The sequence below is a fragment of the Bos javanicus genome, chromosome 22, assembly GCF_032452875.1.
Source record: "Bos javanicus breed banteng chromosome 22, ARS-OSU_banteng_1.0, whole genome shotgun sequence".
NCBI classification, from domain to species: domain Eukaryota; kingdom Metazoa; phylum Chordata; class Mammalia; order Artiodactyla; family Bovidae; genus Bos; species Bos javanicus.
This window is the reverse complement of record NC_083889.1, coordinates 811,289-825,334: the sequence shown is the minus strand read 5'-3', so window position 1 is coordinate 825,334 and position 14,046 is coordinate 811,289. Positions and strand designations below refer to the sequence as shown.

General features: G+C 40.0%; 1 protein-coding gene across 2 annotated transcripts in view; it reads left to right on the top strand.

Moving 5' to 3' along the window:
* Positions 1 to 14,046, top strand: part of LANCL2 (LanC like glutathione S-transferase 2) — an 84,204-nt gene that overhangs the window by 15,807 nt on the left and 54,351 nt on the right. For both annotated transcript variants that reach the window (XM_061395685.1, XM_061395684.1), the window contains exon 2: positions 10,595 to 10,712. In XM_061395685.1, the coding sequence (XP_061251669.1) occupies positions 10,595 to 10,712 (118 nt within the window). The remainder of the gene's footprint in view (positions 1 to 10,594; positions 10,713 to 14,046) is intronic.

Below are 14,046 nucleotides of genomic sequence, written 5' to 3'. Positions count from 1 at the left end.
TGCCATTGCCTTCTTCAAGATATCAGATAGGATTTCTGCAATTACGTTGGTCTTTCTTTCATATTTTTTGTGTTGTAGTATAAGATGGCTGTAGTCCTGGATTTCTTGTCTAATGTTACAACTGGACAAAGGGAGAAAAAAGAAGGGAATACCAGCTCTGTGTTTCTCTTTTATCAAGAAGTGTGAGAACCTTCCAAGAGGCCCTAGAAGACATGCACTTGCCTTTCACTGGTTGAAACTGTGTCCTGTGGCTGCCCTTGGTCATAAGCAGTCTGGGACAGCAAGTAGCTCTTCTGGGCTTAGATGTGTTGCTGCTGTGAATAGAATCAGGATTCTGATGATAAGGAAGAAGGTGTGGGAAATAAACGTGGGCTGGATACTACCTTATGGGTTCTGCCGTATCAGGTTATGAAGATATAAAACTCTAGGTTTTTTTTTTCCTTCTTATGACTTATTTTGCATTTCTTTGACTAATGGTAGAAACCCAAGGTTTAAGTGGTTTAAAAGGTTTAAATACAGGAGGCTTAAGGGACTAACTTGGAGTCAAAAAGTTACTAAACAGTTGGATGGAGAATCAGACAACTATTCCTCTTTAACACACAACAACAATACCTGTTAATTCTTCTGATCCATGGAATCAGGGTATCTTTCCATTTGTTAATGTCTTCAATTTCTTTCATCAGAAGCTTTCAATTCCAACATACACCTCTTTTACCTCCTTGATAATAAAATGTATTCCTAAGTATTTTCTTGTTTTTGATGCTATTGTGATTAAATTGTTTGCTTTATTTCTTTTTTGAGAAGTTTCTTGTTAGTGTTCCCTGGTGGCTCAGTGAAAGAATCCTCCTGCCTTCGCAGGAGAGGCGGGTTCAATCACTGGTGCAGGAAGATGCCCTGGAGAAGGAAATGGCAACCCACTCCAGTATTCTTGCCGAGAGAACCCCATGGAGAGAGGAGCCTGACAGGCTACAGTCCATGGGGTCAGAAAGAGTACAAAACGACTTAGGGACTGAACAGCAGCAATAGAAACACAACTGATATCCATATGTTAATTTTATATCATGCAACTTTACTGGTTTTATTGTTTATATCAGTTTTTTGGTTGAGTCGTTAGGGTTTTCTCTCGTAGTTTTTGTTCATTCACTAAGTCGTGTCCAACTGTTTTGACCCCATGGACTGCAGAGCACATCAGGCTTCCCCATCCTTCACTGTCTCTGAGTTTACTCAAACTCTTGTTCATTGAGTCAGTGATGCCATCCAACCATCTCATCCTCTCCTGCCCTCAATCTTTCCCCACATCAGGGTCTTTCCCGAAGAGTAGGCTCTTCACATCAGGTGGCCAAAGTAGTGGAGCTTCAGCTTCAGTGTTGTCCTTCCGGTGAACAATCAGGGTTGATTTCCTTTAGGATGGACTGGTTTGATCTCCTTGCAGTCCAAGAGACTCTCAAGCATCTTCTCCAGCACCACAGTTTAAAAGCATCAGTTCTTAGGCACTCAGCTTTCTTTATGATAGAACTCTCACATCCATTCATGACTCTTGGAAAAACCACAGCTTTGACTATGTGGACCTTTGTTGGCAAAGTGGTGTCTCTGCTATTTAACATGCTGTCTATGTCATAGCTTTCTTTTTATGGAGCAGTTGTCCTTTAATTTCATGACTGCAGTCACCATCCGTAGTGATTTTGGGGCCCAAGAAAATAAAATCTGTCCACTTTCCTCCCGTCTATTTGACATGAAGTGTTGGGACCAGATGCCATAAGTTTAGTTTTTTGAATGTTGAGTTTCAAGCCAGATTTTTCATTCTCCTCTTTCACCCTCATCAAGAGGCTCTTTAGTTCCTTTTCACTTTCTGCTGTTAAAGTGGTACCATCTGCATATCTGAAGTTGTTGATTGATCCTTTTAGTGTATTTTTGAATTCAGTTTGCTAACATCTTGTTGAGAATTTTTGCATCCATATTCATCAGAGATATTAGTTATGACTAGTGTCCTTATCTGGCTTAGGAATCAGAGTAATGCTGGTCTTGCATTTGTAAGTTTTCCTTCCTCTTCAGTTTTTGGGAAAAGTTTAGAAAAGATTGGTGTTAATTATTCTTTAAATGTTTTGTACAATTCACCAGTGAAACCATCATATTTCTGGGATTCTGTTTCTGGGGAGGTTTTAAATTACTGATTTCAATCTCCAAATCCATTGTTGGTCTACTCATATTTTCTATTTATTCCTGATTTGGCTTTGGTTAGTTGTATGTTTCTAGGAATTCATCCATTTTTCTAGGTTATCCATTTTGTTGGCATATAATTGTTCATAGTAGTCTCTTGTGATACTTGGTAGAGTCGACCCTTGAACAACATGGGGGTTAATCTGCATATAATTTATATAGTCAGCCTTTCATGTTCTTGATTCCTTCACACCCCTGAATTCAACCAACCATGGCCTCTGTAGCGCTGTAGTATTTACTACTGAAAAGTTTCTGCATATAAGTGGACCCATGCATTTCAGAGCCATGCTTTCCAAGAGTCAACTATGTTTCTGTGGTGTCGCTTGTAATATATCTTTTCATTTCTGTTTTTATTTATTGTCTTCTCTTTTTCTTAATTTAGCTAAAGGTTTATCAATTAAATTGTTTTTAATCAACTCTTAGTTTTGTTAATCTTTTCTGTTATTTCTCTAGTTTCTATCTCATGTATTTCTGCTGTGATCTTTGTTATTTCCTATCTTCTATTAATTTTGAGTTGTTTATTCTTTTTCTAATTCCCTCCCTGGTGGCTTGGATGGTAAAAAATCTGCCCGCAATGTGGGAGACCAGGGTTCAATTCCTGGGTTGGGAAGATCCATTGGAGAAGGAAGTGGTAACCCACTGCAGTATTCTTGCCTGGAGATTTCATGGACAGAGAAGCCTGGCGGGCTGCAGTCCATGGGATCGCAAAGAGTTGAACAAGGCTGAGCGACTCACACTTTCACTCTGAGGTGTAAAGCTAGGTTATTTATTTATTTAAGATTTTCCTTTTCCCTTCCTGTAGGTATCTATCATTATAAACTTCTCTCTTAGAACTGCTTTTGCAGCATCCTGTAGTTTTGGTAATGTGTTTCAGTTGTCATTTGTTTCAAGGTATTGTTTGATTTCCCTTTTGATTTCTTTGGCATTGGTCATCTGGGAGTATATTCTTTAAATTCCTCATATATGTGGATTTTCCACTTCCCCCTTGTTGTTGATTTCCATTTTTATGCCAGTGTCAGAAAAGTTGGAGGAGGAATTGGCAACCCACTCCAGGGTTCTTGTCTGGAAAAATCTATAAGCAGAGGAGCCTAGTAGGCTCCTTGGGGTCCATGGGGTCACAAAGGGTCAGACACAACTGCACAGCTGAACACAAACACAGTAGTTACATAGTATGGTTGCACTCTTCTAAATATAGTAAGACCTATTTTGTGGCCAGTCATTTGATCTACCACTAAGAATATTCTGTGTGTACTTGAGAAGCATGTGTATTCTGTTGTCAGATTGAATGTCTTATATGTGTCTGTTGGGTTCATTTGGTCTCATGTATGATTCAAGTCCAGTGTTCTCTTGGTTTTTTGACTGCATGACCTATCCCTACTGACAGTGTGGTGTTGTAGTTACCTATTACTGTTGTATTATTGTTGGTTTCACCTTTTAGCTTTGTTAGTATTTGCTTAATATATTTAGTTGCTCTGGTGTTGAGTGCATTTGTATTACTATTGCTAATTGGTAATGTCTTCTTCAAGAATTGACCCCTTCATAGAAGGACCATTGTCTCAGGTGACTGTTTTTTACTTAAGATCATTTGTCTGGTATAAATACAGCTACCTCTGCTCTCTTCTGGTTTCCACTTGTGGAATGTCTTTTTCCATCCTTTCACTTTGAGCCTGTGTGTTCTTAAAGCCAGAGTGAGTCTTTTGTAGGCAGCATATAGTTGGATCTTGGTTTTTTAAATTCATCTAGCCATTCTTTGCCTTTTGATTAGAAGTTTAATCTACTTATATTTAGAGTGATTATGGATATGTCAGAGCTTACTGCGCTTCCTCAGTGGATCAGCAGAAAAGAATTCACCTGTAATGCAGGGGACCTGGGTGTGATGCCTGGGAAGATCCCCTGGAGGAGGAAATAGCAACCCACTCCCATATTCTTGGCTGAAAAATTCCCTGGACAGAGGAGCCCGAAGTCTAAAGGGTCACAAAGAGTCAGACATGACTGAATGACTGAGTACAAATACAAGAGCTTCCTAGTGCCATCTTTTTAATTGTGTTTTGGCTATTTTGTAGTTTTCTTGTTCCTTTTTTATTCTTGCTGGGTTCCTTTGTGAAATGGTGGTTTCCCACTGTTGTATGCTTCTCATTCTCCATCTTTGTCTTTTGGGAATCTAGTCAAATTCTTTGCTTTGCGGTTATCGTGAGATACATAAAACATCTTATACCTAGTCATATTTTACTCTGATAATGGCTTAACTTCAGTTCAGTTCAGTTCAGTTGCTAAGTCGTGTCCGACTCTTTGCGACCCCGTGAATTGCAGCACGCCAGGCCTCCCTGTCCATCACCATCTCCCAGAGTTCACCCAAACTCATGTCCATCAAGTCGGTGATGCCATCCAGCCATCTCATCCTCTGTCGTCCTCTTCTCCTCCTGCCCCCAATCCCTCCCAGCATCAGAGTCTTTTCCAATGAGTCAACTCTTCGCATGAGGTGGCCAAAGTACTGGAGTTTCAGCTTTAGCATCATTCCTTCCAAAGAACACCCAGGGCCGATCTCCTTCAGAATGGACTGGTTGGATCTCCTTGCAGTCCAAGGGACTCTCAAGAGTCTTCTCCAACACCACAGTTCAAAAGCATCAATTCTTCGGCGCTCAGCCTTCTTCACAGTCCAACGCTCACATCCATACATGACCACTGGAAAAACCATAGCCTTGACTAGACAGACCTTTGTTGGCAAAGTAATGTCTCTGCTTTTGAATATGCTATCTAGGTTGGTCATAACTTTTCTTCCAAGGACTAAGTGTCTTTTAATTTCATGGCTGCAGTCACCATCTGCAGTGATTTTGGAGCCCCAAAAATAAAGTCTGACACTGTTTCCACTGTTTCCCCATCTATTTCCCATGCAGTGATGGGACCAGGTGCCATGATCTTCGTTTTCTGGATGTTGAGCTTTAAGCCAACTTTTTCACTCTGCTCTTTCATTTTCATCAAGAGCCTTTTTAGTTCCTCTTCACTTTCTGCCGTAAGGGTGTTGTCATCTGCATTTCTGAGGTTATTGATAATTCTCCCAGCAATCTTGATTCCAGCTTGTGCTTCTTCCAGCCCAGCGTTTCTCATGATGTATTCTGCATATAAGTTAAATAAGCAGGGCGACAATATACAGCCTTGACGTACTCCTTTTCTTATTTGGAACCAGTCTGTTGTTCCATGTCCAGTTCTAACTGTTGCTTCCTGACCTGCATATAGGTTTCACAAGAGGCAGGTCGGGTGGTCTGGTATTCCCATCTCTTGAATCACATACAAAACCTTTCCATTTTTACTCTTCCTCCTTTTATGTTTTTTTAAATGTCATAATTTGCCTTCTTATGTTGTGGATTTATTAGCAAATTATAGTAACTTTATTTACTTTTGATACTCTTGTTCTAATCTTTAAAGTAGCATTGTGTTAACATCATATTACAGGGTTCTGAGTTTGCCCATATATTTATCTGTGTATTTTTTCTTTCATGTTACTTATTAGCCTCCTTTCATTTCAGCTTGAAGAACTTCTTTCAGCATTTCTTGTTAGATAGGTCTAGTGATGATGAATTGCCTCATCTTTTGTCTGGAAATGTCTTTATATCCCTGAAGGATAATTCTGCCACGTGGAGTATTTTTTTTTTTTTAATTTAAAAAAATTTTTAAAGTTTTGACCATGCCAAGCAGCATGCAGAATTTTAATTACCCAACCCAAGATTAAACCTGTTCTCCCAGCAGTGGAAGCACAGGTCGGAACTGCTGAACCATCAGGAAAGTTCCCAGGTGGATTATTTTTGATTGTTTTTTTCTCTCATTACTTTGAATATATCATCCCACTGTCTCCTGGCCTGTAAGAGTTCTTCTGAGAAATTCACTGATGTCCCATTGGAGGTTCCTTTGTAGGTTACAGTCTTCTTTCTTTCTTGCTGTCTTTAGGTTTCTCTTTTTTGTGTTTGATTTTTTATACTTTCTGTTTTTTAAATAAAATGTCTTGGAGAAGGACATTTTGGGTTGACTTAATGGGACAATCTGTTTATTAGCTTCATGAACTTGATGTCCAGATCTCTTTCCAGATTTGGAAAGTTCTCAGCCATTATTTCTTTAAATAAGTTTTCTGCCTCTGTTTTCCCTCATTTTTTCCTTCTGGAACTCTAATGATTTGGATATTGGGTTTTTGAGGATGTCTTCATAGATTATTCAGACTTTCTTCACTTTTTTATTCTTTTTTCTCTTTAGGCTGAGTTCTTTCAAAGTTCCTGTCTTTTTTTTTTTTTTTTAAAGAATTTTAAAAATATTCATTTATTTATCTGGCTGTGTCAGGTCTTTGTTGCAGCATGCAGAGTCTTCATTGAGTCCTGTGGGACCTTTTGTTGTGGCACACAGACCCTCTAGTTGTGGTCTGCAGGCTCTGGAGCACAGGGGCTCAGTAGTTAGTGGCGTGAGGGGTTAGCTACTCCGTGGCATATGGGATCTTAGTTCTCTGAGCAGGGTCGAGCCCATGTCCCTTGCATTGCAAGGCAGATTCTTAACCATTGGATCACCAGGAAGTCCCCCTAGCTGTTTTACTGATTCTGTTTTCTATGTGGTCTACCTGCTTTTGATGCTCTCTATTTCATTTTTCATTTCATTTGTTCAGGTCTTAAACTCTAGAATTTTTTTTTTCAGTGATTTTTATTTCTTAGTTAAATTTCTCATTTTCATCACATCGTGTTTTTTTTTTTTTTTAATTTCTTTGAATTTTCTTTCTGTGTTTTCTTATAGCTGAGTTTCCTTAGAACAGCTATTTTGAATTCTTTATTGTATAAATAGTAGATTTTCTTGTCTTTAGATTTGTTTACTGGAAGATTATTGTGATCTTTTGTTGATATCATGTCTCCTTGATTTTTCATGTTTCCTCATAGAGTCCAAAATGCATCAGCAGAAACTACATTCCTTTAATGACCTCTGGGAATCTTACATGCTACTCTGTGACTTGCTCCCTCTCCCCAGGCATGGACTTCCTTTGGGATACTTTGGATGCAGTATGAGAAATGAGAGAATTAAGTCTCTTCAGCAGAGTCCTGCACAGACTTAGATACCAAACGAGTGTGGCTGACCCTTTAGAAACTGGACTCAGTGGCTCTCCCTTTCCCCTGTGAGAGAAATCATGGGCTGTCTATTTAGCCACATGCTGTATCTGTACATTATGTGATACAGGCAGGGACAAGCTGTTCCTCTTATCCACTCCAGCTCATCCAAACTTTTTTTTTTCTTTGTCCTCAAAAGGAATGTTGATACTTCTCCTCTGGAAATATGGATTTCCACAAAGGCTGTCTCATCTGAAGGTGACTGCTGAGTCATTGTTCTGCCTGTACTCCCAGACTATAGCTCAGGGGCTGGACCTGGCTCAGTCTCCTGTAGGTTTCACAGCTGGTACTGAAGTCTGTCTGCTTATTACCTAATGCTCTAGTGGGCCAGGTTTGCTGTAAGTCCCTTGGAGTAAGGTGCTGGGTTCCACTACTCACACGAAAGTTCTTCCATTTGTGGATAGATCCCTAATTTTTGTTCTTTAGTTTTTTAATATTTATACTTATTATAAGTTTTTCCTGAAAGTACACAAGAGGTTATATTATTTATGAGAAAGAAAGTAACTAGTGAGTGGTTCCCTGAATCTCACATCTGAGTCATCAAAACCCAGGTCAAAGATTCGTAGACAAAGTCTGTATTATAGGCAAAGAATGAAGAAAAATTAAGTTTTCTGTGCTTTTTATAAAAGGGAAGAAGACAACTGTCTCTCCTTCCTTTTCTGAGAGAGTTTTGTTGGAAATATCAAAATTGTCATTGTTATTCAGTCACTCAGTCGTGTCCAGCTCTTTGCAGCCCCATGATGTACTGGAGCATGCTAGACTTCCCTGTCCTTCACTTTCTCCTGGAGTTTGCTCTAACTCATGTACATTGAGTCAGTGATGCCATCTAACCATCTCATCCTCTGTTGCCCCTTTTTCCTCCTGCCTTCAGTCTTTCCCAGCATCAGTGTCTTTTCCAAGGAGTTGGCTCTTTGAAGCAGGTAACCAAAGTATTGGGGCTTCAGCTTCAGCATCAGTCCTTCCAATGAATGTTCAGGGTTGATTTCCTTTAGGATTGACTGGTTTGATCTCCTCACTGTCCAAGGGACTCTCAAGAGTCTTCTCTTCAGCACCACAGTTCTAAGACTTCTCTTTGGAGCTCACCCTTTTTTACTGTTCAGCTCTCACATCCATACATGACTACTGAAAGGCTACCATAGCTTTGACTATATGGACCTTTGTCACAAAGTGAAATCTTTGGACTGTAAATAAATCTCTCTGTGATAAGACCAGGCTCCTTTGTCTTCAGTTCTATGACTGGGAAGTGTCTTCCTGCTCCAGACTCTCATACCCTTTGAAATGTACACACATCCCTCCAGGTTTAAGTAAATCTCTCTGGGGCTTTCACAGTTGTAACGTAATTCTAAGGTTGCTTTTAGTTCAGAATCCCAAATTTCAGTGAAATTTGGCCTGAAAGCACTAACTGTCCAGTAACATGAAAGTAACTTCCCTGTAGCCTCACAGAGGGATGTTTCTTGATGATAAAGCCTGTCAAGAAGACATAATAGCCCTAATTTGTCTGTGTCAAATAATAGAACTGTAAGTACACTGCTGCTGCTGCTGCTGCTAAGTCGCTTCAGTCGTGTCCAACTCTGTGCAACCCCATAGACAGCAGCCCACTAGGCTCCTCTGTCCCTGAGATTCTCCAGGCGAGAACACTGGAGTGGGTTGCCATTTCCTTCTCCAATGCATGAAAATGAAAAGTGAAAGTGAAGTCACTCAGTTGTGCCCGACTCTTAGCGACCCCATGGACTGCAGCCTACCAGGCTCCTCTGTCCATGGGATTTTCCAGGCAAGAGTACTGGAGTGGGATGCCATTGCCTTCTCCCGTAAGTACACTGAAGGGCGGCAGAAAGAGAATTACTATTACACCTCAGCGATTGATGTAGTGACTAGAGTTTTTAAAAATCATCAAAGGCAGAAAAATCTGGACAACACTGTAAACTACATGTTTAAGAATATTGATGTGGGATTTCCCTGGTGATCCATTGATTAAGAACCTGCTTGCTAGTGCAGAGGACAAGGGTTCCATCTCTGGTCAGGGAAGATCCCACATGTTGTGGGGCAGTTAATCCTGCGTGCCACAACTACCGGGCCCTAGAGCCCATTCTGAGGAGCCTGTGCACAGCGACCAGAGAGTAGCTCTGCTCGCCACAACCAGAGAAAGCCTGTGCACAGTGACAAAGACCCAGTAAAATAAATAAATAAATAAATAAAAATTTTTAAGAATTACTGATAAATTTCCTTTGAGAAAGATCACCAGCACTCAGTAAGAATATCTGCTTCCTTAGCGCCTAGCAGCCTTGGAACTTTATATTTTATTATTTGTTAATCTGATAGTATTTGTATTTATTTTCAATTCATTAATTGCTAAGTGATTGAAAATGTTTGCATATGCTTGCAATTTGATTTTTTCTTTTTGTAAGGTATGTTGATAATTTTATGTGTATTTCCATATTGTTACATAGCCTACTTTTATTTATAATATTTTATACTGTACATATTCCTCCCTTGTCATTGACTTTTAAGCCATCTTATGTTCTTTAACTTAAATTAAAATGTTTGTGTAGTCAGATCCATCTCTATACTCTTTTTTTGTTTTGTTTTTTTCTTTGATTTCTGCAGGTTATTTTTTGTAATCCTACTTGTTACTTAGAATCCATATAGGGCACGCTCTCATTTTAAAACTTAACCTCATAAAAACAAGATAGACTCGCTCCAACCAATGAATCATTGAAATGGGCCAGGTATTATAATTTCTGTTTGTTTTTACAACTTAGACTGTTAGACTGAAGTGAAGTGAAAGTTGCTCAGTCATGTCCAACTCTTTGCAACCCCATGGACTAAATAGTCCATGGAATTCTCCATGCCAGAATACTGGGGTGGGTACCTTTTCCCTTCTCCAGGGAATTTTCCCAACCACTGCAACATTATCCTGCTGCTGCTGCTCCTAAGTTGCTTCAGTCGTGTCCGACTCTGTGCGACCCCAGAGACGGCAGCCCACCAGGCTCCCCCATCCCTGGGATTCTCCAGGCAAGAACACTGGAGTGGGTTGCCATTTCCTTCTCCAATGTGTGAAAGTGAAAAGTGAAAATGAAGTCGTTCAGTCATGTCCGACCCTCAGCGACCCCATGGACTGCAGGCTTTCAGGCTCCTCTGTCCGTGGGATTTTCCAGGCAAGAGTACTGGAGTGGGGTGCCATTGCCTCCTCTGAACATTATCGTAGTCTTCTGTAATTTAATATTATGTCTTCTTTTGGTTGTCAGATTATTAATAACTTCACAAGACGGATCCAGACCAAAATTAAAGATCTTCTACAGCAAATGGAAGAAGGGCTGAAGACAGCTGATCCACATGATTGCTCTGCTTATACTGGTTGGACAGGTAAGTCTATGGGATATAAGCAATTGATACATTTTATTTTTGGATTATGATGTGTAAGACTTGGATCTGAATTATTTTTCTTTTAAAATGATATGTTTTATACTTTATAAAAAGAAGTTTTGAACTATCTTCATTGATGAAATGCTTTGTAATTTTTTTTAAATTTATTAAAAAATCTAGCATAACAGGCTCTAGATTCATCCACCTCACTGAAACTGACACAAATTCATTCTTATTTATGACTGAATTATATTCTATTGTATATATGTACTGTATCTTCTTTATCCATTCTTCTGTTAATGAACATCTAAGTTGGTTCCTTGTCTAAGCTGTTGTAAATAGTACTGCTGTGGACATGGGTACGTGTGTCTTTTTGAATTACGGTTTTCTTAAATATATGCCAGTGGTGGTGTTTCTGGTTCATGTGGTAGATTTTTTCCTAGTTTATTAAGGAGTCTCTGTTCTCCATAGTAACTGTGTCAGTTTACATTCCCACCAACAGTGCGAGAGGGCTCCCTTCTCTCCACATCCTCTCCAGCATTTATTGTTTCTGCAGTCTTGGATGTTGGCCGTTCTGACTGGTGTGAGGTGATGCCTCATTGTAGTTTTGATTTGCATTTCTCCAATGATTAGCATGTGTTTATTGGCCATCTGGATGTCTTCTTTGGAGAAATGTCTGTTTAGGCCTTCTGCCCAATTTTTGATGGGGCTTTGTTTTTCTGATATTGAACTATGTGAGCTGCTTATATATTTTGGAGATTAGTCTTTTGTCAGTTATTTCATTTGCAGTTATTTTCTCCCATTCTCAGGATTGTCATTTAATCTTCTTTATTGTTTCCTTTGCTGTGCAGAAAGCTTGTAAATTTAATGATGGGTTTTTTTGTGGGTTTTTTTTTTTTTTTAAATTTCCATTACATTGATCTCATCAAAAAGTGTATTGCCTATGTTTTCCTCTAAGAGTTTTATAGTTTCTGGCCTTACTATTTAAGTTTTTAATCCATTTTGAGTTTATTTTTGTGTGTGATGTTAGGAGGTGTTCTAGTTTCATTCTTTTGCATGTAGCTGTCCAGTTTTCCCAGCACTGTTTATTTAAGAGACTTTCTTTTCTCCAGTGTATGTTCTTGCCTCTGTCATCACAGACAAGGTGCCCATAGGTGCATGGGTTTATCTCTGGGGTCTCTGTCCTGCTCCATTGGTCTATATTTCTATTTTGGTGCAAGTACCACACTGTCTTGATGACTATAGCTTTGCAGTAAAGCCCACAGTAAGGAAAGTTAATTCCTCCACCTCCATTCTTTCTCAAGATTGCTTTGGCTATTGGGAGTCTTTTATTACCAATAGCTCTGAAAAGAAGAGAAGCAAAAAGCAAAGGAGAAAAGGAAGGATATTCCCATCTGAAAGCAGAGTTCCAAAGAATAGCACGGAGAGATAAAAAAGCCTTCCTCAGCGATCAGTGCAAGAAATAGAGGAAAACAACAGAATGGGAAAGACTAGAGATCTCTTCAAGAAAATTAGAGATACCAAGGGAACATTTCATGCAAAGATTGGTTCGATAAAGGATGGAAATGGTATGGACCTAACAGAAGGAGAAGATATTAAGAAGAGGTGGCAAGAATACACAGAAGAACTGTACAAAAAAGATCTTCATGACCTAGATAATCACGATGGTGTGATCACTCAGCTAGAGCCAGACATCCTAAAATGTGAAGTCAAGTGGGCCTTATGAAGCATCACTGCGAACAAAGCTAGTGGAGGTGATGGAATTCCAGTTGAGCTATTTCAAATCCTGAAAGATGATGCCGTGAAAGTGCTGCACTCAATATGCCACCAAATTTGGAAAACTCAGCAGTGGCCACAGGACTGGAAAAGGTCAGTTTTCATTCCAATCCCAAAGAAAGGCAATGCCAAAGAATACTCAGACTACCGCACAATTGCAGTCCTCTCACATGCTAGTCGGAGAAGGCCCTGGCGACCCACTCCAGTACTCTTGCCTGGAAAATCCTATGGGCAGAGGAGCCTGGTGAGCTGCAGTCAATGGGGTTGCTAAGAGTCAGGCATGACTGAGCGACTTCACTTTCGCTTTTCACTTTCATGCATTGGAGAAGGAAATGGCAACCCACTCCAGTGTTCTTGCCTGGAGAATCCCAGGGGCGGGAGCCTCGTGGGCTGCCGTCTATGGGGTCACACAGAGTCGGACACGACTGAAGTGACTTAGCAGCAGCAGCACATGCTAGTAAAGTAATGCTCAAAATTCTCCAAGCCAGGCTTCAGCAATACATGGACTGTGAACTTCCAGATGTTCAAGCAGGTTTTAGAAAAGGCAGAGGAACCAGAGATCAAATTGCCAGCATCCAATGGATCATCGAAAAAGTAAGAGAGTTTCAGAAAAACATCTATTTCTGCTTTATTGACTATGCCAAAGCCTTTGACTATGTGGATTACAATAAACTGTGGAAAATTCTTAAAGAGATGGGAATACCAGATCATCTCACCTGTCTCTTGAGAAACCTATATGCAGGTCAGGAAGCAACAGTTAGAACTGGACATGGAACAACAGACTGCTTCCAAATAGGAAAAGGAGTACATCAAAGCTGTATATTGTCACCCTGCTTATTTAACTAATATGCAGAATACATCATGAGAAATGAGCTGGAAGAAGCACAAGCTGGAATCAAGATTGCTGGGAGAAATATCAGTAGCCTCAGATATGTAGACAACACCACCCTTATGGCAGAAAGTGAAGAGGAACTAAAAAGCCTCTTGAAGAAAGTGAAGGAGGAGAGTGAAAAAGTTGGCTTAAAACTCAACATTCAGAAAACTAAGATCATGGCTTCTGGTCCCATCACTTCATGGAAATAGATGGGGAAACGGTGGAAACAGTGTCAGACTTTATTTTTCTGGGCTCCAAAATCACTGCAGATGATGATTGCAGCCATGAAATTAAAAGACGCTTACTCCTTGGAAGGAAAGTTATGACCAACCTGGATAGCATATTCAAAAGCAGAGACATTACTTTGCCAACAAAGGTCTGTCTAGTCAAGGCTATGGTTTTTCTAGTGGTCATGTATGGATGTGAGAGTTGGGCTGTGAAGAAAGCTGAATGCAGAGTAATTGATGCTTTTCAACTGTGGTGTTGGAGAAGACTCTTGAGAGCCCCTTGGACCGCAAGAAGATCCAATCAGTCCATCCTAAAGGAGATCAGTCCTGGGTGTTCATTGGAAGGACTGATGTTGAAGCTGAAACTGCAATACTTTGGCCACCTCATGCGAAGAGTTGACTCATTGGAAAAGACCCTAATGCTGGGAAGGATTGAGGACAGGAGGAGAAGGGGATG